The sequence below is a fragment of the Bos javanicus genome, chromosome 6 (assembly GCF_032452875.1).
Source record: "Bos javanicus breed banteng chromosome 6, ARS-OSU_banteng_1.0, whole genome shotgun sequence".
Taxonomy (NCBI): Eukaryota; Metazoa; Chordata; class Mammalia; order Artiodactyla; family Bovidae; genus Bos; species Bos javanicus.
In genome coordinates, this window is record NC_083873.1 from 11,170,733 (window position 1) to 11,196,525 (window position 25,793).

The window sequence follows — 25,793 nt, forward strand, 5'->3', positions numbered from 1 at the left end:
TCCATGGACAGAGGAGCCTGGTGGGCTACAGTCCAAAGTGTCGCAAAGAGTTGGACACGACTAAACAACTTAACATAGCATGTAACGTTATGTCAACATCACACATGAATCTGTCCTCATGAAAAGCTCATTCTTTTAAGATGCAGCTAGGATGAGAGTGGGGCCAAGGCGATGGCAGTGAGCAGATTTGAGTTCCCATTATGAGTATCGACGTGTCCACTCTGCACCTAGGATAGCACTATTCTGTCTTATTTAAAAAGACTAAATGAATTTGGAAATTGCATGCAAGTTACTGAAGGCAGAGCAGCAATTTCCTCTTATCTGTGGGCTCAAATGAAATGCAAATTGTTAAGCAGGAATATAGATGAGACTTTTCACCACTTCACATTTGGGAAACATGATAACAAATGTCAAAGAGGAAAATAAGTATCTTATATGAATTCTTAATTGCTCTCATTATTTATTTCTAGAACATTTGAGGGTTAGAGAAGTGGTGAGCTGTAAGGAGGGTTACACACATAATTAATGCCTTGCACTGAAATAACCTCTGAACATATTGATTCTATAACCTACACACAGAGGACTGTTCTGACAGCATATGGAGGGGTGAACATGCCGAGGCTCCGCAGGATCAACTGGCAGGAAATATCTCCTTAATTACTCTAGATAGACTATAATGTGTTCACATTGCTATACACACTACAAATTATGCAGAAGTTAAAAAGGAGGAAAGCAGCTATGCCCTAATCTGTCTAGTATTTTATAGCTATTCTGACTTACACATTTTCCTCTTTTGTGCACTTTAATCTCAATTTAAGAATTTAGCATTCAAGTATGCAAACATAAATTTACTATTTTAAAATATTTACTAGGCAATATGGTGTAATTTGCTGTTTGCCAAGGGTGAACTTAACTTCTTTAGATTTGGCTTTCAATAGCACAGAACATCAACCCAAATTTAAAGAATTTTCCCTCCATTCCTTAGCAACCTACCCATTCCATCTCACTCTTTCACCTGCCCTAAATAAATAGCCCATTAGAACAGTAATACCTGGGATTGTTTTCACTTTCAGAGTGTACAGAATAGTCTCTATTTTAACTATTATAATATCAATAATTAAAAATGTATATAAATGGATGTAAAAATGTTTAAATAATTTCCTATCCATAGTATGGTAGGAAACAATTAGACCTCAAATTAATTAATTGTCTTTCTCTGCCTTCAGGTATATGGACTTTTTTCCTACTCCATCCAACATTACAAGTGACTTTCTATTTGAAAAGAGTGCTAATTACTTCCATTCAGAAGAGGCTCCCAAACGAGCTGCATCTCTGGTCCCCAAGGCCAAGATCATCACCATCCTCATTGACCCTTCGGATAGGGCATACTCTTGGTACCAGGTATGAAGCAGTAAAAAATATCGTTAAAAGCATTTGGTGATAACTTGAATGTAAGCAATGGTGAATTACTAAAGTCCAGATATATTCAACAGTCAAATGTTAAAAGAGCTATACAAACAAGCAAAAACTATGAGAAATAAGAGCTAATATCTAATTCATATCAATTTGGGCAAGGAATTTCAAACATAACATAATAGAAAAAAAATCAAAACATTAAGAGATTGAACCATGTAAGCATGTAAAATGTTGGTCTGTCATAATTAACAAACTTAAGTATCCAAGTAGACCATCTTTAGCAATACATGGTAAAGGGCTTAGTTCCCTTAATTTGTGGGGAAAAAAAAAAAAAACTTCCTGCAAATTGTTAAAAATAAATAAATAGTAGAAAAATGAGGAAATAAACAAAAGACATAGATATATGATTTACATACACACACACAAATCCAACTGCACAATTTCTGTGTAAGAATGATCAACCCAATTATTTATCAACAAAATATAAAATCAAAATGGTACTCATAAATATCATCCTAGCATCCTGTTACCCTTATTCTCTCTGCTGACAAGGGTGTCATAATAAAGATGCTCAAACGTTCCAATAGAAGGATATATATGGAGATGTTTTTTGAAAACTGATGACAGTTATCAAACAGTTTGTAAAGATACTTTTGTGGTATGATTCCTCTTCTGGGAGCAGCCATAAGAAAACCTCAAAAGGATTAAAAATATATATCCTTTTTTATTCATCAGGGTACTAATCATAATAACAAAAGGAAAAGGAAATATCCAACAATATAGAATTGTGTCACACCAAAATGGAGTCTTCTTCAGCATTGAATGCTGGTTTTAATCCATAGAATGATAATTAAAACATTGTGTTCATTCTAATATGTGAATAGTAGTTTTAGTCGATCAGTCCTGTCTGACTCTTTGTGACCCCACAGACTATAACCTGCCAGGCTCCTCTGTCCATGGGATGCTCCAGGCAAGAATAGTGGAGTGGGTGGCCATTCCCTTCTCCAGAGGATCTTCTCAACCCAGGAATCGAACCCAGGTCTCCTACATTGCAGGCAGATTCTTAACTGTCTGAGTTACAGGGAAGTCCTAATAGATACTGATCCAATATATCTCATTAGAAATTTTGAAAGCACTGTGAGGAAGCATGAAAGGTGCTATAAGAGCAGTCTGGAGAAATAAACTTTAGACTTAAAACTGAAGGACAAGTAGGTATTAACTGAGTGAGGCAGAGGGAGACTGGACAAGAGAGAAACTCTGTGTAGTCCACTGGGTACAAAGAACCACAGCATAGCTAAAGAACTAAAACAAAGTCCATGTGATTAGAAAGCAAAGCCAAGGAGAACATCTGTAGGAGATGAGCCTGAGAGGCACATGGGAGCTGGAAGCCAAGTGGGAGACCAAGTGGCCACCATTCCTTGAGCAATCAAAGTGAGGTGAAAGTGAAAGTCACTCAGCCATGTCTGACTCTTTCTGACCCCATGGACTATACAAGTCCATGGAATTCTCCAGGAGTGGGTAGCCTTTCCCTTCTTCAGGGGATCTTCCCAACCCAGGGATTGAACCCAGGTCTTTTTGCATTGCAGGAGGATTCTTTACCAACTGAGGCACGAGGGAAGCCCAAGAATACTGGAGTGGGTAGCCTATCCCTTCTTCAGCAGAATTTCCCAACCCAGGAATCCAACCGGGGTCTCCTGCATTGCAGGTGGATTCTTTACCAACTGAGCTACCGGGGAAGCCCTGAGTGATCAAAAGCCTTTTAAAAGTGTTAAGCCAGTGTGTAACTACCAGAATTTCTTTTAGAAAACGATACTATCTGATCTTTGAAGAATGGATTGGAGTGGAAGAAATGACCACTCAGAGAAATCAATTAGAGGCTGTAGCAATAGTCCTGCTGAGAAATGGCGGTAACAAGGACAAAAATAGGAAGCAGAAACTAGGTGAGGCATAAAGTATCAAGAAATCTTTAGGGATTAAAATCAATAGAACCTGGTTATAAAACAGTGTCAAGAATAACTCGAATTTCCAGTCTGGGCAACTAGATGATAAGCATATATTCCCATGAAAAAGTACTGAAAAAGGATACAGGCATTGTGTGGGGATGGGGAAGGCTAAAGATGTGACATAGATGGAGATCAGGAGCTTATGGAATCACTGTCACACGAAAAGCAATAGTAGAGGTCGCTGGTGCTCTGGGGAGAGGTCTGAGCAGGAGACGGAAATTTGCAACTGAGAGGCCAAACGCAAAATCTGGTGAAATCATCTAAGGAAAATGTTTAGAGGAGAAAAGTATAGAACAGAATGAGGCAGCTAGAGGGGTAGAAGAAAAAGTCAGTGGTGTCATGACACCAAATACTAGGAAAAGAGCACAACCAAATGAAGGATCAAACGGCTGCTAAGAAATCAGACACCATGGACTGCAGCCTACCAGGCTTCTCCATCCATGGGATTTTCCAGGCAAGAGTACTGGAGTGGGGTGCCATTGCCTTCTCCGAGAAATCAGAGAAGCAGGCAAAATAAGGCCTGAATTATTTTCACTCAGTTGAAAGACGGGGGAAGAAGTAAAACCTTTAACAAACAAGAATCCATGCACAGCAGTCTGGATGGGTCAAGGAAGGTGTTTTCTGTGGTGGTGATTTGAATAATAATGAGAAACTTTCAAAGGAAGAGGGCAGTTAAAGGCCCCCCAGGGGAAAATGGGAAATCAACCCTGGGAGGATCCAAACTTCTTATCACAAGGGTGAAGGGCTCAGTCTTTGCGGCCTCATGGACTATACAGTCCATGCAACATTCCAGGCCAGAATACTGGAGTGGGTAGCCTTTCCCTTCTCCAGGGGATCTTCCCAACCCAGGGATCGGACCCAAGTCTCCTACACTGAAAGCAGGTTCTTTACCAACTGAGCCACAAGGGCAGGAAACAGCTTAGATGGAAGGCAGCACTCCTTTTACAGAGTCTTACTTTTCTTGTGCTGGGTCCATCCTGGCTGTCAGATGAGTCTATGCGCTCCATTTCAGAAACATATTTTCAAAGCATTAAACTATATAATATTACAAAGGAAACAAGTATATAGAAGTATAATTATCAAATCAGTATATACCAATATATCAGAAGTATAATGATCAAGTTTGCTACTTTTAAAAGTAACATCATTAAATGGCAAGATCTAATGCTGGGGATAATACTACTGTTTGAAGCAGTGATGAGCATAAACAACTTTTGATAGAACTGAAAGACCTATAATGTGATATAAAAGAATTGATTCTTATTGGTGGTAAAATCACAGGTACAATAACTGCTAAATTTTATTTAAAAGTTACTAAAAATAAAGAGGCATCTTCTTTTTTTACAGATCCAAGTTCTAAAGTCCTCTCAGTTCTATCAGTGGGTATCTATTAAGAACCCCTGCACTGAAACTTAAGGGAGGAAAAGTGTATAAATGTACATGCTGGTAAATTTGGAGGTCTGGGATAGAGAAATTAAAGTGACTGTGACTGTCTCTTTTATTTTAGAAAGTTGAGAATGAATTAACCTAGGAAAAAGAGAGGGATAATTTGGGAGGCAGTAGTTTGAGGAGCAAAAAGAGAGGGTGTGAATTCTTGGTACAGGAATGAGATAAACTTGACCAGAGAAATGTAAAATTGCTTACTGCAATGAACACCTAATTAAAGTTGATGCTCTTGAATGTATGGTGATAACAATCTATATGTACTAAAAACCAATGAATATGAATGTATACATAAATTAATGCCAAAATAAAGAAGATTAAAACATTTAATAACATTTTTAAATAACATGTAATTTTTATTTTTCCTTTTTTCTCTTGGCTTTTCAAATTTTCTTCAATAAACATATGTTGCTGAGAACAAATAGCAATGGACAGAAAAATATGGTTCTGCAAACTGAGATTGCAAGAGGTTGGGGACTGAAGTGGAACACTTGTCTTGGGAGCAAAATCCAGAAATTATTAGTAGAATCCATGAGTCAGTGACTCTCTCAAGATACAAAAATGTGTCTTTCTCACTTTATCAAAATTCATGTTGCAAAGCAAGATAATTTTTTTAATTGTGCCAAAAATACTGAGATGTTAAGCTCTTAATGAAACATTTTGAATGTGAATACATGGGGCAAAGTATTGCACATTTTCCTGGCAGAAAGCACAATCACTACTCAGAACAGATTTATATGAATCTTTTTATTTCCACATGGATTCAATCATTTTTTAAAAAAAGAGAAACTATGCCTCTTTTTTCAAGTAAATTCTTTGAACATACACATTTGAAAGGAATAATTTTTTTCTGATAATACTTTTTACTGCTATATTGCTAAGAGTAGGTTCCCCAGACCACTGTACATTTCAAAATAATGCAACCTATTACTTAGCCAGCCCTGTCTCTTCAGTAAGTACCATAAATCTGAAGCTTGACAGGTATAATTCAGAAACTCCTACAAATGTCACCTGCCACTATAATTTCTACCCCACATTTTTATAATGGGCCTCACAGAGGACCTGCAGTGCTATTTTTTCCAGTTCTTTTGTGACTTCTGGTCATATTTTTATGCTAATCTTTTTCATTGCATGAATATAAAAAAGTTGATGCTAGACTGGTGTAAGTCAATATAAAGCAGAATAGGTACAATTCCATATTATCACAGTGTGAAGTAAAAATGTTAGCATTACTTTATTAATAATGCACAGGGTATATTTATATTTATTCAAGTTATGTTGTTTCTACATCTTATATTAAGTAAATATATTATGTAGTCTCTATGTATATAGCATTTACAGAGAAGGTCAATAAATATACAATTATGAGAGAGGTTCAAAAGTTTTATTTCTACCCATCTACCACTCTTTGCTGCTGCTGCTGCTAAGTCGTTTCAATCATGTCTGACTCTGTGTGACCCCATAGATGGCAGCTCACCAGGCTCCTCTGTCCCTGGGATTCTCCAGGCAAGAAAACTGGAGTGGGTTGCCATTTCCTTCTCCACTACCACTCACTAGTTACTCTTTAACCATCCATCAGTTAATCATCTTTACTTTCTTAGTAGTTTTTATTTCTAACATATATGGGGCCTCAGTTCAGTTCAGTTGCTTGGTCGTGTCCGACTCTTTGCAACCCCATGAATCGCAGCACACCAGGCCTCCCTGTCCATCACCAGCTCCCGGAGTTCACTCAGACTCACGTCCATTGAGTCAGTGATGACATCCAGCCACCTCATCCTCTGTTGTCCCCTTCTCCTCCTGCCCCCAATCCCTCCCAGCGTCAGGGTCTTTTCCAATGAGTCAACTCTTCGCATGTGGTGGCCAAAGTACTGGAGTTTCAGCTTTAGCATCATTCCTTCCAATGAACCCCCAGGACTGGTCTTCTTTAGGATGGACTGGTTGGATCTCCTTGCAGTCCAAGGGACTCTCAACAGTCTTCTCCAACATCACAGTTCAAAAGCATCAATTCTTCACCACTCAGCTTTCTTCACAGTCCAACTCTCACATCCATACATGACCACAGGAAAAACCATAGCCTTGACTAGATGGACCTTTGTTGGCAAAGTAATGTCTCTGCTTTTGAATATGCTGTCTAGGTTGGTTATATAGGGCCTACTATTACATAATTCTATCAGGCTGTGATATACTTCCAAACTTATCCTGTAGTAAATTTTCTTTAAGTTCACTTTGAGATATCTTGCAAAAGCAATTCATCCATTCCCACACACCTCATTCATCTTCACTCAGATTTACTTTAAAGTTCTTCTGTTTCCACATTAATTTTTTTTCTGCTTATCAAAATCTTTCTCACTATATTTTAGCTCAATAGCTTCAATCACTAAAAAATACCTTCACATTTCATTCTGAACTGATCACTTATTGGTCTGGCTATCACAGCAAAAAACTTATACCTCTATCATACATATGACTTTATCACAATCTGTTGATTTGTTGCTTTCCATATAAGGTTTTCATTTCTTTGAAGATAGCATTTTGTCTTACCTATATCTTTTTATCTCTATAATCTATTGCAGTTCTTTATTCTGGCAAGGATCTTGATAAATGCTTGTGAAATTATATTGACTTGTGTTGGGCTTTTGAACTTGACCAATGATGGTTGGATGTGAAGGACTCAGAGGATTTGGTACTAAAAAGCAGCCTAGTGAATTCATATTTAGGAATTAGCAGAGTTAGGTGGAAGCCCTTGGGAGGGAAAAAGCAAAGTGCCTTGGGCAACATCAACATGAATGTGACATCTAAACAAGTGTTATAGACACCTGCCTTCTCTGTATACATAGCACCTGCCACACAGGGATATTGGGGAATTGTCAGAACTTGCCGGAGCGGCTGTAACCAAACAAGAGCACAGTAATGTGGAAGCCAGCCCCCGCCAGTTGAAGTCTGTTTTCATCAGGCTTGATTCATCTGGTCCCTGACATCTTTTCACTTCCACTCAGATCCATGGAGAAAATCCTTGTACTCTGTCTCTTGTCTTGCACCTAAATATTTTATATGTGAAGACAGCTACAGGCTTACATGAATGCCACTTGATATGTATAGAAGGCTTATACTCTAGAGAAGCCATATGCCAATGCCTCGGTTTCAATATAGCATGTACTTTTCACCTTGTTTCTCATTCTAAAATCAAGTAATCATTTTTCATTACTTTTTTGGAATAAAAGACACACACACTCATCCACACATCAAACACATACAGGCACACATACGTTTGCAGGCATAGTGATTGATTTTACAACTAACTTTCTTGTTAAAGCACCAAAGATCACATGAAGATCCAGCTGCCCTGAGGTTTAATTTCTATGAAGTTATCACAACAGGACATTGGGCCCCATCTGACCTGAAAACTTTGCAGAGGAGATGTCTAATACCTGGCTGGTATGCGGTCCACATAGAAAGATGGCTCACTTACTTTGCTACTTCTCAGGTAATGTTGTGAAATGAATTTCTTCGGTTTATTGTATCATGACAGTGTTGCACTGACAAACAGAAAATATAAATTAACATTGCCACAGATAGCAATTTATTATCAGAGATGATCATACCTGAGGAAGAAATGTGGCTTTTTACATTTCTAATGGCAGTGGTAGTACTACAATGTTAAGTGACTATGAAACACGTTCTTGGGATCTTGTCCTCACGCAGGAGGCTTCACGTGCTTCATAGGCAGTAACCAATAGCAGAACTGCCAGTTAAATGGAACATCTATTGAACTCCATGTGCAAATACCCATGCATCACCTATCGCATGGAACTCTTATGAGAAAAGAAGGCCATGGATTAGACTGTCAAAATGGGAAGAACCTGGGATAGAACAGGAAATAAGGATTTGAGGAAAGTGTCCACATCCTTTATCTTCTTCATTCCTGTTCGGCTCACAACCATGTGAGTTCTCTGCCGTGGTTTGTAAGGAGAATAGATGGGTAATTTTCATCTGTATGTCCATTATTTCTAAGCCCTTCACTCTAAAATTAACTCATGGGACTTCATAGTTTGGATAATTTCCTGATTACAGAACAGATGGAAAATCGTGTTTCTACTGCACTACTGAATCAAGAAAGTGTCAATGTCTATTTCTAATTTACAATCACATTAGTTAAGGGTTATGAATAATGCCTTTGGCAAACTTTGTTGTTTTATTTGGAAGGACATCAGAATAGTAAATATGCATATGTATGCTAAAGAGTGCATATTTTCTTTCTATTCACACTGATCTAATTGATTAACATCCTACCAGGTCAAGGGAGACAGATCAGTCTACCTAATATAGTTTTGTTCTTCATAGAGTGACTATTTTTGACTCTACAGTTGCTAATTATTGATGGACAGCAGCTGAGATCTGACCCAGCTACTGTGATGGATGAAGTCCAGAAGTTTCTGGGAGTTACACCTCATTATAATTACTCTGAAGCACTAACGTGAGTCTATTCTCATGCTTGATTTCATTTCCATTATTTGCCATCATAAATTATCACTGGTAGGTGTGTATATAGCATCATTAATACTAGCTATGAATTTATACATCATTATGCTTCTCAAAAGCAGTCAAAGGAATGTCCTCATTATTCATGTAGTACATCCCTTTCAAATACCAGGATATTTTATTGGCTAAGAACATGCCTATAGAACACCTTATAGCCATTTTTTATATCACAAATTTCCCTTTTTGTGAGCTCTTTCCCAACACAAGTTTATGTAAATGTTTTACATGCCTACTCTGTGCAGAAAGTGTCCTAGGAATGGAGGTTACAGAGGTGAAACAGATGATCTTTATCTCCAAGTAATTTGCACGTTAGAAATAAAATGTTGATGGCCACGATTAGCCCTATGAAAATGAATAGTATTTCAGGCAGAACTGGGAAAGGGATGCATTCATGTTTTACTCTGTATTTATTACATTGTATATAACCAAAAATAATCATGTATAACATTGCAGTGGTCTATTATTGTACAGTAAACCTCCCAAAACCTACCAGCATGTAACTGTAGCCATTTTATTATGTTCATGGATCCTGTGGGCTGGGAATTTAGACAGGACATAGCCAAGACAACTTGTCTCTGGTCAAAATACCTGGGACCATATCTGGGAAGACATGAATATCTAGGTATGACTTGAATGGCTGGAGACTGGAGTTTTCTGAAGGCTTCTTCACTCACATCTTTGGCTCTTAGACTGGATAGCTCAAAGCTGAGCTCAATGGGAGATCTCTCTGGGTGGCTTTCTTGCAGTGAGCATCCTAAGTCACTTCAGTCATGTACAACTCTTTGGAACTCCATGGACTATAGCCCCCCAGGCTCCTCTGCCTATGGGATTCTCCAGGCAAGAATACAGGAGTGGGTAGCCTTGCCCTCCTGCAGGGGATCTTAGGCCCCCTGGGATCGAACATTGGCAGGCAGGTCTTTACCACTCGCACCTCCTGGTAGAGACTGTGTGTTCTGAGAGGGAACGAGATGTGGAGGGAACACGGTTCAAGGCCTTCTCTGACCTAGCCTTGCAAGTCATGCAGCATCACTTACACCATATTCTGTTGATTGCAAGCAAGGCACTAAAGCCAGTCCAAACCCACGAGGAGGGAAAGGCACCTCCTCCTCTTTCTGGGGAGGGGCAAGGGCGTCCTGCAGAAGAGAGTGAAGGTGGGGAGGGGTTATGGTTGCAGTCAGCTTGGGAAATAAAATCATATACTTCGGGTAATTAAAAATGGAACAAAAAAGGAAAGAGGCAAAATAACAAACAAAAACAAGAGCTCCAAGCTGTCAAAATATACATTTAAAAGGTCATGTTCTTGACTCCCTTCACAAGCCCTGATATAAAGCCTATTATGTTTTAGACAAAATTTTACAAGCCTGATTATATAATTTCCCAGTTCAAAGCAGATTAGAATCAGCAATTAGACACAGAGGGTAATGGAGGGGCAGGAAAAGCAGTAATAAGACTGGGTTTTTCCTTATCCACTAAAACACATCTAATGAAGTTTTTACCTACACATGGAAATAACACACGGCATGGCCCCCACCGATTAAGTAGACAGATCGTCCTCTAATACACTTACATGAAGAGTCATTAGTGTCAGCACGGCCTCCCCTTACTCCCTGCAGTAATTCAGGGAATGGTTTTAGCCTGTTTACTACAAATAGTTCCTTATGGTTCAATAAACTTATAAAATCATACTTTTAAAGAAGAGATTGCAAACAAGTACAGAATATATGGTTTTTAATATGTCTCACACATCACAAAAATTAATAACTACAGTGATGTTCAATGTAATAAAAGAAGTCTTGTGGCAACCAATTCATGTCCTCAAAGTTATCTAACAGTTATTTGAAAAAGCCTTTGCATCTTAATTTCACAATTTCATGCCTGCTAAACCAAACCATAAAACAAGGAATTGATATAACTTAGCAAGAATAAATGTCCTTTGTTAGACTCCGTGTTTATAACATTGCCAATGCAATAAATGATACCAGGACAGCAAAATAATGTGGATTCAAGGTTTTAACAACCCTATCTAAAAGAATGACTTTCAATAGTCTGGATGGCTCTCCTTCCTCAGATCATATTAAGCTCTGCCTCATAACAGCTGTTTGGAGAGTGAGAGAGACGGGAGCCTGTCCTGAGACCTCTGCACACCCGAGAGCAGAGGAGATGCTCTCAGTGTGTATAAATATCTTGACTTGGTTGCCAAAGCTGTATTTTACCTTAATGCAGTTAAACATTCTCATCCTGAGGCAGGAGATGCTGTTTAGGGGCACCGTTATGCCACCTCCCCCATTTCATTTTGCACAGCATGCCAAATTGTTCTTCCTCTTGGGAAATTAATGAAAACGAAAGAAAGGCCTATGATAGGCAAGATGCAGATTGGAAACGTCCAGGTTGGAAATGACTCTGTCTTCCTTTTATCCATTTAACCGGTGATGTATTTAATTTTAATTGATAGCATGTACTAGGACAACCTGGACTGTGAGGATCAGGTCTCTAATAATAGATTGGGCAGGGAACTGTGAAGAAAATTTCCCTCTCCCCCTAAATGAGTTCACATATGTGCAGAAGCAAATTGCAGGTGCATCGGTATTATAGGAATGGGCCCAGGGCAACAAAGTATTCTGCAACTAATTAACTTTACATCCTAGTCAATTATGCTTCATCCTCCTAAAACATCTGCTGAGAAACAAAAATGCAAACCTTTTCGATGTTTTATGCATGCAGCAATTCCCACAGCAGTAAATTTAAAATTTCCCTTCCTATTTGGTTTATTCTTTCCTTTTTCCTATCTTGTTAGTCCTAAACAAAAATTCTTACATATCTGAGTTTAAACAAATAATTAGATTACACATTCTTTCTTTGGTAACTTTGTGCGGCCAAGGATGCAAAACAATGTTAGAATACTTTTTATGAGTATAGAGATCTGAATGATCCAATAGAATCATTCACCTTCAACAAAAGAAATGAAGAGTTGTCTAATGTTCCACTCACCATTTGTATAACCCATGTCTTATTTTCTCTGAAAAAAATACTGAATTATATTGCTAGCCTTTTAATTTCATCCTTGAAAAGTGTAAATGTTTTGAACTGTTAAAAAAATCAGTATTTTTTCAATTTGTTAATTAGGTATATTACATTGATTGATTTGCGGATATTGAAGAATCCTTGCATCCCTGGGATAAAGCCCACTTGGTCACGGTGTATGATCTTTTTAATGTGTTGTTGGATTCTGATTGCTAAAATTTTGTTAAGGATTTTTACATCTATGTTCATCAGTGATATTGGCCTGTAGTTTTCTTTTTTTGTGGGATCTTTGTCAGGTTTTGGTATTAGGGTGATGGTGGCCTCATAGAATGAGTTTGGAAGTTTACCTTCCTCTGCAATTTTCTGGAAGAGTTTGAGTAGGATAGGTGTTAGCTCTTCTCTAAATTTTTGGTAGAATTCAGCTGTGAAGCCGTCTGGACCTGGGCTTTTGTTTGCTGGAAGATTTTTGATTACAGTTTCAATTTCCGTGCTTGTGATGGGTCTGTTAAGATTTTGGAGAGGGTGTGGAGAAAAGGGAACCCTCTTACGCTCTTGGTGGGAATGCAAACTAGTACAGCCACTATGGAGAACAGTGTGGAGATTCCTTAAAAAACTGGAAATAGAACTGCCTTATGATCCAGCAATCCCACTGCTGGGCATACACACTGAGGAAACCAGAATTGAAAGAAATACGTGTACCCCAATGTTCATCGCAGCACTGTTTATAATAGCCAGGACATGGAAGCAACCTAGATGTCCATCAACAGATGAATGGATAAGAAAGCTGTGGTACATATACACAATGGAGTATTAGCCATTAAAAAGAATACATTTGAATCAGTTCTAATGAGGTGGATGAAACTGGAGCCTATTATACAGAGTGAAGTAAGCCAGAAAGAAAAACACCAATACAGTATACTAACGCATATATATGGAATTTAAAAAGATGGTAACAATAACCCTGTGTACGAGACAGCAAAAGAGACACTGATGTATAGAACAGTCTAATGGACTCTATGGGAGAGGGAGAGGGTGGGATGATTTGGGAGAATGGCATTGAAATACGTATAATATCATATATGGAACGAGTCTCCAGTCCAGGTTCGATGCACAATACTGGATGCTTGGGGCTGGTGCACTGGGACGACCCAGAGGGAGGGTATGGGGAGGGAGGAGGGAGGAGGGTTCAGGATGGGGAACACATGTATACCTGTGGCGGGTTCATTTCGATATTTGGCAAAACCAATACAATATTGTAAAGTTTAAAAATAAAATAAAATTTTAAAAAAATTAGTATTTTTCTTAGAAGCTTTAAAATTCATGTTTGTATTTAAAGAAATATGTTTACATTATATTGTCACCTTAATATATACTATTGAATGATTTCAAAGAAATTTGCTAATATATTTTGACAGGGAAATCATATAAATAAAAAAATAAATATTGTAAAGTCTTGTATATATGATTGTAGTTTTGTTGATTCATCCTTGATCTTTTATGGATGAATAGGTAAAATATAAAAACCTAATAATTTCATCATAAAAAGACCAAATATCCATATGTCTTTTTTCATTACATTAGAAATATTAAAAAATATATAACATATAGTTTATTTAATTTTAATTAAATTCTCTCAAATTGATTCAATTAATATTTATAGAATTGAATTAAATTAAATCAAAGCATGAGTATATGAAAGTGCATTTCCATTGTACAATTGGTGAGGTTGTCTTAAAATTCTGTATATAATTTATAATCATTATATCTTTATTTTCATTTATATCTTTGATCTTTTGTAGTTTTGATCCCCAAAAGGGTTTTTGGTGTCAACTATTGGAAGGAGGAAAGACCAAATGCCTTGGAAAAAGCAAAGGTCGAAAGTATCCCCCCATGGATCCAGAGGTAATATTTTCCTTATCTTTGAAATTCTCTGGTAGTGCTGAATCCAAGCATGCTCTGCTGCAGCACAATAGGCCAATGAATCTGAGCAAGGAGGTGTTGGGATGAGGAATATGACTTTATTCCGAAAGCTGGCTGACAGAGAAGATGGCAGACTACCATCTCAAAATAGCCATCTTATCTGGGTCTGGATGCCAGTTCTTTTATGGATCAGAGATGGGACAAGGTGAGGAAACAACGTAAAAAGGCCATTAATCTTGCAAACATTTACCAGAATGGCAAGCCTCAGGCAGAGGGATGTGTTCATTTCTTCCTGCCATCTACAGGCGGACAGAGTTCTGAACAAAGGCACTTTAACAGTCAGGCAGAGGGGCAGGATTCTCTGAGGCAGACCATTAATTATGATTATGATGACAAAAACAATGGAAAACAAGTCAAAGAAACAGTTCCAACATGAAGTCAGAATTAATCCTTTCCTGTTACAGTAGAACCCTGTATATACAACTGTTTCAAAATTAGTAGACAATAAACTTGACTCCTTTTTCTTGACTTTCTTTGCTATCAATAGTTTATATATTGAGAAGAGAGATAGACCAACAGATAGAGATGATTAGTAGATATTTATGGAAATTGTATCCTGTTGGGATGCAATTCAAATATAAATACTGAACAGTAACTTCTTTCCAAATGTGTAAAGGGCTCAAACAAATAATCTAGTAAAAAATGATTTTGTATAAAATATACAAGTATTATTGTTACATATTGAATGTGTATATCCAGTGCCTATACCATGCATGGTATGGATCTAACAGAAGCAGGAGATATTAAGAAGAAGTGGCAAGAATACACAGAAGAACTGTACAAAAAAGATCTTCATGACCCAGATAATCACAATGGTGTGATCACTCACCTAGAACCAGACATCTGGAATGTGAAGTCAAGTCGGCTTTAGAAAGCATCACTATGAACAAAGCTAGTGGAGGTGATGGAATTCCAGTTGAGCTATTTCAAATCCTGAAAGATGATGCTGTGAAAGTGCTGCACTCAGTATGCCAGCAAATTTGGAAAACTCAGCAGTGGCCACAGGACTGGAAAAGGTCAGTTTTCATTCCAGTCCCAAAGAAAGGCAGTGCCAAAGAATGCTCAAACTACTGCACAATTGCACTCATTTCACATGCTAGTAAAGTAATCCTCAAAATTCTCCAAACTAGGCTTCAGCAATATGTGAACCGTGAACTTCCAGATGTTAAAACTGGTTTTAGAAAAGGCAGAGGAACCAGAGATCAAATTGCCAACATCCTCTGGATCATAGAAAAAGCAAGAGAGTTCCAGAAAAACATCTATTTCTACTTTACTGACTATGCCAAAGCCTTTGACTATGTGAATCACAATAAACTGTGGAAAATTCTGAAAGAGATGGGAATACCAGACCACCTGACCTCCCTCTTGAGAAACCTGTATGCAGGTCGGAAGCAACAGTTAGAACTGGACACGGAACAACAGACTGGTTCCAAATACGAAAAGGAGTATGACAAGGCTGTATATTGTCACCCTGCTTATTTAATTTATATGTAGAGTATATCATGAGAAACACTGGACTGAAAGAAGGACAAGCTGGAATCAAGATTGCTGGGAGAAATATCAATAACCTCAGATATGCAGATGACACCACCCTTATGGCAGAAGTGAAGAGGAACTAAAAAGCCTCTTGATGAAAGTGAAAGAGGAGAGTGGAAAAGTTGGCTTAAATCTCAACATTCAGAAAACTAAGATCATGGCATCTGGTCCCATCACTTCATGGGAAATAGAGGAGGAAACAGTGGAAACAGCGTCAGACTTTATTTTGGGGGGCTCCAAAATCACTGCAGATGGTGATTACATCCGTGAAATTAAAAGACGCTGACTCCTTGGAAGGAAAGCTGTGACCAACCTACATAGCATATTCAAAAGCAGAGACATTACTTTGCCAACAAAGGTCCATCCAGTCAAGGCTATGGTTTTTCCTGTGGTCATGTATGGATGCCAGAGTTGGACTGTGAAGAAAGCTAAGTGCAGAAGAATTGATGCTTTTGAACTGTGATGTTGGAGAAGACTCTTGAGAGTCCCTTGGACTGCAAGGAGATCCAACCAGTCCATTCTAAAGGAGATCAGTCCTGTGTGTTCATTGGAAGGACTGATGCTAAAGCTGAAACTCCAATACTTTGGCCACCTCATGGGAAGAGCTGACTCATTGGAAAAGACTCTGATGCTGGGAGGGATAGGGGGCAGGAGGAGAAGGGGATGACACAGGATGAGATGGCTGGATGGCATTACCAACTCGATGGACATGAGTTTGAGTGAACTCCGGGAGTTGGTGATGGACAGGGAGGCCTGGCGTGCTGTGATTCATGGGGTCGCAGGGAGTCAGACATGACTGAGTGACTGAACTGAACTGAACTGATACCATGCATGGTAGTGAGTTGAGCCATGGAGAGTAAACTGTTCTGATCAACAATTACAACATGTGGTAGGGAGGTTTTTCCATATCACCAAGCAAGGCTCAGATACCAGCTGGGTCTCCAGAACCCAACACAATACTGACACTCTCTACAAAGAGAGAGCGTGTCAGGTCCCACAGGGAAAAACAGCAACCACCTCACATATCCAGATACCACTCTAATGGTAGAAAATGAAGAGGAACTAAAGAGCCTCTTGAGCGTGAAAGAGGAAAGTTAAAGAGCCGATTTAAAACTAAATGTTAAAAAAAGAAGAAAAAAAACTGAGATCATTGCATTCAGCAGCTTTACTTTATGGCAAAGAGCGGGAGAAATGGTGGAAGTAATGACAGATTTCCTCTTCTTGGGTCTAAAATTACCACGGATGGTGACTGCACCCGTGAAATCAGAAGACATTTGCTTCTTGGCAGGAAAGCTATAACAAACCTAGACAATGTGTTGAAAAGCAGAGACATTACTCTGCTGGCAAAGGTCCATATAGTCAAGGCTATGATCTTCCCAGTGGTCAGGTACGGTTGTGAGAGCTGGAGGCATAAAGAAGGCGTAGCATTAAAAGAATTAATGCCTTCAAACTGTGATGCTGGAGAAGACTCCTGAGAGTCCCTTGGACAGCAAGATCAAACCAGTCAATCTTAAGGGAAATCAGCCCTGAATACTCCTTGGAAGGATTGATGCTGAAGCTGAAACTCCATTATTTTGTCATCTGACACAAACAGCTGACTGATTGGAAAAGTCCCTGATGCTGGGAAAGATTGAGGACAGAAGGAAAAGAGGGTGTCAGAGGATGAGATGGCTTGATGGCATCACCGATGCAATAGACATGAACTTGGACAAACTTCAGGAGATGGTGAGGGACATGAAAGCCTGGCATGCTGCAGTCCATGTGGTCACAAAGAGTTGGACATGACTGGGTGACTTAACAACAAAAACAAAAAGCCACTTCATTAACATAACAAAGTATACCTTTACCATTATCTCACTTTGGAAATTCCAAGTGCGCCTTGTGCCAGAAATGGAGTCAATGACCAACTATATATTTCTTATTGTAATTCAAAATGTCACAAATAGGTTACAGGATAAAACAGTTATTATGAGCCTAGATTTATTATAAGAGAGTAAATTAGTTATGGTCACTTGTTTATAATAAAATATATAAAACAATATCAAACTGCAAAAAGGCAGGGGAGAAAAATCTATCAGTAAAAGTTATGAGAAGACAGAAGGATTGGAAAACTAGGTAGCAATCAACTGAGCAGATATAATGAGTTATCTCTCCTAAGACAGTGTGGGCCTAAGGAGGATGGAAGTGATTAGGTGTTACTATGGAAATAGAAGAACCAGAAGGTTCTCAAACTACACCTTTGAACCCAATAATTTCAAAAAGGCTTCAAAAATCACGTTGATCTCCCAAGAAATCAGTGTAACAACTCCACTACTTCTATAAACATCTTATCCAGAATTTGAAGTGTTCACAATCCACTCGAAGGGAAGAAATGCGGTGAAAAACCTAGTGAGCGGACAAGAAAAAAAGTAGTTATCTGGAATTCATTTCCACAGTATATAAGTTGCTAAGGGAATTTTAGGAGGAAAGAGACTAATTTGTGCTAAAATATTGGGAGGGGTTTAAGAGAGATGGTTTAAGTTTGACCAAATGGAAAAGGCTGCCCATATTTCACAGGAAAAACATTCACCTCTATTATTTTATCAAAAAGACACAGAACTATGTTCAGTGGATTCTAATATAAGATAAATGACATCCAGAGAAAAACCCATTAACAAGTTTTTTGTCTTCTTGGAATAAAATAAACTAAAACCACAGACTTATTTTATAATCCTTTTTTCAGCCGTTCATCTAAAAATTGTCAATCACTCCAGCTTGGTTAGGAACATAAAAATTCCAGGAAAGATCACTTTAATGACCTTTATAATAAGACCTTGTAATATTTGTGAAGTAGAAAAGCTTAATGGTTTTTCAAAAAAATCTGTTTTGGTCCTAAATGAATATAGAAAGCATTTTATAACATGGCAAGTTATTTATTTAATCATGAAATTCAGCTTTTATGATTATGTTGACTGATTATCTTAATGCTGTGACCCAATTTTACAGAGAGTGACCAATTTCATAAACCTAAGTGTTTCTTTTCGTAGATTTTGTGCCACATCTGGTGCCTACTTACCTCATTCTTCTTTAGTATTACATGCCTCTCATCAACCTCTTCATCAGTCCCTCAGTAAATAAGTGTGCTTTATATTGAGTGGGACACCATGCCCTCCTCACTGACAGATGGTATTTAATGTACAAAAATATTGACTCAATGTTGTATACCCAAAACTAATATAATATTGTAAGTCAAATTATACTTCAGTTTAAAAAATTCAAAAAGCTAATTCTCCAAATGTTCTAGGAAAAATAAGCTATATAAGTTATTCCTGGACCCATTTTTATTTTGCAACAACTTACCTTTAGGAAATCTTTCCTAAAGGTAAAAATAAGTGGCATCCGTGGGAAAATAGAAAGAAATGCCTGTTTTATATGCAGTCCCATTGCTGGAGAATTTCTTAATAAATTTGCAAAATCTCATTTAATGAACTAATAACTCCCTTTGTCTTCTTTTTGCTTTCAGTCTAGAACCTTCCTCTCTAATTACTACCGAGATCATAATGTGGAACTGTCCAAACTGTTACACAGACTGGGGCAGCCTCTACCATCATGGCTGAGACAGGAGCTTCAAAAAGTGAGATAGCACTGGAGAGGAGAACTAAGACTCACAAGACACTGACTTTTACTATGAAACCGAAAAGCAAACTCCCCATCTTTTATCCCTTTAATGCATTTGTGATTGTCAATAGAGGACCATGTGAATAAATCTCCTACCTTTTTCATAAAAATGAAAACTATTATATATGCACGCATTGGCGATTACTAGCATAATTCCTATGTGAGCTTTTGGGAAATAATGTGGGCTTTTATGGCATTATCCAGCTTCCAGTGTGGGGATCATGACACAACCCAGTTCCTCCTTTAACCATAAAATTTTGGAAACTATGTTTTACTGAGAACCCTGATTATATGCAATTGACAAGTTGAAATCTTAAGAAACACACTGTGATATCTGTAAATGAGACTGGTAGTAACCCAATATCAGAATTAAGGGTATACATTTTCCCTTGCTAATTTGAAAACAATTTTGCATTTGTTGTGAAATTATCAGTGTAATCTTATGTTCTTATTTTGAGCAGTTATTATTTATTCTATTTATAGAGTAAATAAAATACGTTTTCCTCTGTTAATCCTCTTTAGGAACGTCTTTGACTTGCCCAAGTTGTAAAGTTGTAACCTCCCACATGCTTGATCTGTTTTGATCTTGTAGGAGGATACCATCTGCAAGTAGCTCATAATAGTATTTTATCTGGCCAACATGCAATTCTCGGTGAATTTTGCATTGTGGTTCCAACACCATCTATCAGAGATTTGGGGGATAAATGACTGTGAAAGTGCGTACTTTACATAATATTAACTACTATGTGTAAGGCCATCTTTCCATGGGTAAAAATCTTCAGTTCAGTTCAGTTCAGTTCAGTCGCTCAGTCGTGTCCGACTCTTTGCTACCCCATGAATCGCAGCACGCCATTACCATACTATTAATCTAGGTATTTCCACTTTGATAATGATGTAGTATTTATATATTTTTTTCTCTATCCCAGAAGGAAAAAAAAAAACTTTATTGATAAGGCTGGAATGAAAATACTAATATGTGTTTACAGGTAGAGTGAGGCACCCGTGCCTTTTGCATAGTATATGTCAGTCATTTAAACCATGGACTTTTATGCATGCCAGTGCATATACTAATGCAGAAGATTATGTTTTTAATGCCTATTTAACAGAAGAAATGTAATCTAAAATTTACCTCTTTAAACACCACAAATTCTCTAAATTAAAACCTATTTCTCAGCCATGTCATCCAAAAATTAATTTCTGGAGAAGAAATGATACTCTTCCTGTCTTAGAGTTGTAGGTTACTCTCCCATTTGGAAATTGTCATGCTAGTTGAATGGTTGTCTCATTTGTCAATGAAGATACGTTAAAGCTTTGTTAGTCTTTTCAGTGATACATGAGGGTAAAATTTAAACAGAACAGAAAATCAAAGTAAATTTGGAACGTTACCTATGAATTCATCCTTCACCAGAGTAATTTTTCTACAGGCTGTAAATAACATTATGCTTGACATAATTCTTCAAAGGAAATGGAAGATCTTTGTTTTTGTTTATTTGTTGTTTGTGGTTTTAAGCAAACAATTCAAGTATAATCTAAAAGAGAACCAATAATTTTTACATAGTTTATTTTGGGATTCAACTTTGGATTTATACTTTATTAAGATTTTTGTTTGCTTTTTGTTTTCCTACTGCATCTAAAGGCTCTCTCTATTTTTCAGAAAATGTTAAGATTTTTTCTGGGCATGTGTTGATACAAACCACAAACTGATGCTTTTGTTGATTCTTTGTTAGGCATGAGGCTTAATTTCTCAATCTTACTGTTACTTAGGTGAGCATGTGCTTGATAGCATTCCATTAAGCACACTAAAATCATAACAATTGTGTATTTAGAGCTCTAGCTTTTTTGTTAATTTCCTCCAGTTTGCATTCTAATTTTTTCTTTTGTGAACTAGAGATTAACTTTTTTCCCCCATAGATATTTATAGAAATCAGATGAGATACTTTTCATATTGGGTAAAATTCATGTAATTAAGAGTCCAACTTATCTCTAGATTTTTTTTAAATGTAACTAATTTTCAGCATTTTCTTATTTTTTCCAAGTAATATATACAGTATCATTCACCTATGTGCAGAGAGCTGGGAGAAAAATTCCCCCAAATTCCAAGTTCAACTAGTCTCTTCTCCCCTGGTTCATTTCAATCAGTGTGTACATTTTTCTTACTAAGACTGATAATACAGACAAAACAAAATTTAATTATGTAATTCATCTCTTACAGTGAACTACTTAGAGGGACTCTGGGCTGTGAGATTATAATAAATCTGAAAACTTTCAGTTTTAAGAATATCTTCGTTTTCCCAAATTTCACCCACTGGCTATTGAACTACTGACTCAAGATTTAACATACATAATTATTTAACCTTCTAAATAAATTATCTTCATTTTGAATGACATACTTTTTAAAATTTTAAAGAACTTCCTAAAACCTTTAAACAAACAAGCCAGTATCTTCTCTTCATTCCTTCTTTTTCTTTATTCCAATTGCTTAATTTACAAATATAATAATTGATTACATTAATAAAGATGAGACAATATCTGATATAAATCTATATCAAAATATGTGTGCTTGTCAAATACCAGTCTCTAAAAATTACATTACAAATCTCATGCAAAAACAAATTTTGCTTGTATTTAACAATGGCCTCAAAATAATTAAGCAACAAGGGAGAATGCTAGAGAAGAAAATATATATTCCTCTAACACTATATTTTTTCTAAAAAAAAAAAGTTCTCCATCCAATAAGAGATTTTATTTGCCTTGATTTCAACAAACCCGTTCACATGTACCTTATGGAGTTTTCGTTCTTCTGTCTCACTGTTTTAATATGACATAAAGTAACCTGTTGACCATGAGTGTTGATTCAATTATGCGAGCAATTTATAGCCCAATGATATTTTGAAAGCCTGTTTTTGGTGGCTAGATAACATATTAACTATTTGCTTGGTGGAGTTTGCTTGAAAACAATTGTGGTCAATAATTTTAGAAATAAAGAAATCAAACAGTCTTGCATATATGGTTTAACTTCAACTATAGGAACACAGCTTGGCCATGAGTACATATATATAGTCTATAGATGATGAGTGTGTGTGTGTGTGTGTATATATATACACAAATGATTATATTCTTGTGTGAGCCTGTGAGGTGAGCAGGAAAAGCAGAAAGAGAACTCGGCATTTACTGAAATTGTTAAATAACTGGTGTGTTAATAGTACATGCATAACGTATCTTTGGTTCTCATTTCTTCAGAATAAATACTATTGCTGGTATGGTCACTAAAGTAATGTTGTTTCTCCTCTGAAGCCCAAAGTTTTAATCAACAGATGAATCTTTTTCTTTCCCTTTTCCTTCTTTTGCTCTATACACACTCCCTGAATTCCAAACATATAACAAGTGTAACCAGGAAGCTAGGAGAGTGGATTTGGGGTATCTGGGTTTTACATCTCAATCCTGCCTTGAGCAAATTGTGTAGCCTCAAAAATTTGTGGAACTTCTCTGAGTCACAGTTTTCTTTTCTGTAAAATAGAGACAACAGAGTATTACTTACTGGGTCATTGTAAACATTAAATGAGAATATATTTAAACAACTAACTACAATGCCTAATGTAGTTATGCTGAAACATGTTTCTTATAGAAATAATGTATAATATTCAAACCACTCTTTCTTGATTCATCAAACAAGTATATGTTTTTCTACTCCCTTTAATAATAAAGCATATATATCTTAAACATATAATTAACTGTATTTGGTTAAAAATAGAAATTTTCTTCACCATCATTATCCAAAAAAAATTTTTGTATGGCTCCCTGATATTATTTTGATAAGTATTCAGAGCAAAAGTTTTCCATCTCAGTCCATTCTATTAAGGTCTCTTTATCCATTTCCTCCTACTTACTTCTCCCTCCGTTTATCTAATAGAATATCTCCCTTGTAAATCTTTCTCTTCAAATTTTTATTTAGCTGGCTTCCCTGGTGGCTCAGCCAGTAAGGAATCCACCTGCATGCAGGAGATCCAGGTTCGGTTGGAAAAATCCCCTGAAGAAGGAAATGGCTACCCACTACAGTCTTCTTGCCACTATCACCAAACCTATAGCTTTATATTGAAGAGATAAATGCTGTTCCCTCAGATAAGACCCTGAGGACACATGGATCCCATTTCAGTAGCATGGCAAAGCTGAAATGAAAGACTACAACAGACTTAGGTAATAAGAAGTTATGCCTTTGTCACAGGTAACATACAATACATACAATCTCCAACTGCTTCTTCCCTCAGCCAACTTCAATCGATAGAAATAATAAAGTGAGCATTTATCAGCATGCGTGCTAGTCTCTGAAATGAACCAATGAATAAGACTCCCTCGTGATTTCTGTGACAAAGTCTATCAAACTATTTGAATTATTTCAACCTGAAGAAACCCAGTGCATAATGTGGTACATAGATTTCTGAAGCCAGAGTCACAGTTCAACTCCTTGCAATCCCACGGAGGCCTGGCGTGCTGGGGTTCACGGGGTTGCAATGAGTCGGACACGACTGAGCGACTGAACTGAACTAAACTGAACTGAATCCCACTTAGCACTGTGTAAGTTTCCTTAGGCACATTCCTTACACTCACCGTGCTACAATTGTCTCAGCTCCACATTGTGGATAATAATAACAGCCACCTCTTGAGGTTATTGTGACAATTATGTGAGTTAAAATACATAAAACAGTAGCTGGCCACTGTAAGAATGTTTGCTATTGTTAACTACTTTGTGCATTATCTATTTTAGATGTACAATACTCATCTTAAAAAAGCATGTCCCAAGAGAGTTGGTTTCATATAAATTTAATTAAGTATATTCAAATCACAAGAATCCACAGCCACAAGACAGTTATAGGTAATAAGAAGGCAATAACACAGAATCACTTAAAACATCTCCACATTTTAAAATTCTAATTCTGTCAACTATTTTTATATGGGTGACCAAATCATGGGATTCCTCTGAGCCTCATTTCTTCCTGAATAAAGAACTGAGGATAGAAACCCAAGAAATGTGCATGGGATAAAAGAAACTAAAGTCCAAGAACAATGAATAAAAATTTATATTTGAACACTGAAATATGCTCATTAAATTCAAGTTTCCTGGAAGGGATGGATTTATTCATCATAACACTGAGAGAATGTGCAAAGTAGATCATCATATCATCATATTTATAAAAACAACAATGCAATATTGTTTAGGCATTATTATTGAGGAATAAGGGAAAAGAGAAGTTCCCATTGATAAGTTCTAGAAAATATCAACCTAATTTCTTTAAATGGAGAAAAAAAAACAGTGTAATCTATAAATAATAGATCATTGAATGTAACAATATGTGCACATGGGCAAGTCTGCAACTATTTTTGCAAAAAATATTCCACAGAAAACTAAATTGTCAGGACATAAATCTAGATGAGATAGAATGTCCAAATTCCTCATGTGATTCAGATACAGTCTCAGACAACTCTTTTTGAGATTTAAAAGAGTGTACATATTTAAAGTTTTGAGACCCCAAATATATCTAGATTTCAACAAATCCTGTCAGCTTTATCTTCCAAACTCTTTAGACCCTAAGAATGCTGCATCATACCCAAACTTGGCACCCGAATTCAAGCCCCCACTATCTTCTCAAAGGGAATTAATAACACTTCTCACTTACAGATGTGGGTGCCTGTACCTATTTTCCACATCAATCAGAGCGGTTCTTTGACCACCTTTCCCATCACTTTCCCTTTGTCACCATCTTCAGTTCACACCAGCCTCCTTACTTTCCTCTGAGCATATGCCAAACAGGAGGCCAGAGTTTTCACACTCCCTGTTCCCTTAGCATGAATACAATTTCCCCAGGCACCTCCTCCTCATCCCCCTCCCTCCTTCGAGTCTTAAATGTCACCTTATCAGACAAGTCTTTCCAGACCCCACACCATCAATCTCCCAACTCTTTACCTACTTGGTTCTTCTCCCTACCACACTTACCAACTGACCTATAAATTATTTGTTCATTTGTCTGCTTCCCCGAGCTATATTATAAGGTTCATGAAAAAAGGGCTTTTCTTTTGTTCATCATTGTGATGCCTCCCTGTGCCTGGAGTTCGCTAGAAATTTGTATAAACCCTCAATAAATTGTAGTGAAAATAATTAAAAGTAAAGCCAAGATGCTAAGAAGCATAATACATGTTGAGGAC

The 25,793-nt window shown here is 37.2% G+C and overlaps 1 protein-coding gene and 1 long non-coding RNA gene across 2 annotated transcripts in view; both read left to right on the forward strand.

Annotated features, from left to right (window-relative positions):
• LOC133250034 (bifunctional heparan sulfate N-deacetylase/N-sulfotransferase 4-like) overlaps positions 1–9,340 on the forward strand; it is a 103,374-nt gene extending 94,034 nt beyond the window's left edge. The window contains exons 7-9 of the mRNA XM_061421205.1: positions 1,227–1,401; positions 8,176–8,346; positions 9,227–9,340. Coding sequence (XP_061277189.1) covers positions 1,227–1,401; positions 8,176–8,346; positions 9,227–9,340 — 460 coding nt within the window. The remainder of the gene's footprint in view (positions 1–1,226; positions 1,402–8,175; positions 8,347–9,226) is intronic.
• A 4,887-nt stretch (positions 9,341–14,227) lies between these two features.
• LOC133249228 (uncharacterized) lies at positions 14,228–22,592 on the forward strand. The gene is made up of 2 exons (XR_009736880.1): positions 14,228–14,324; positions 19,441–22,592. It is a non-coding gene; the product is annotated as an uncharacterized LOC133249228 (long non-coding RNA).
• Positions 22,593–25,793: the final 3,201 nt, after the last annotated feature.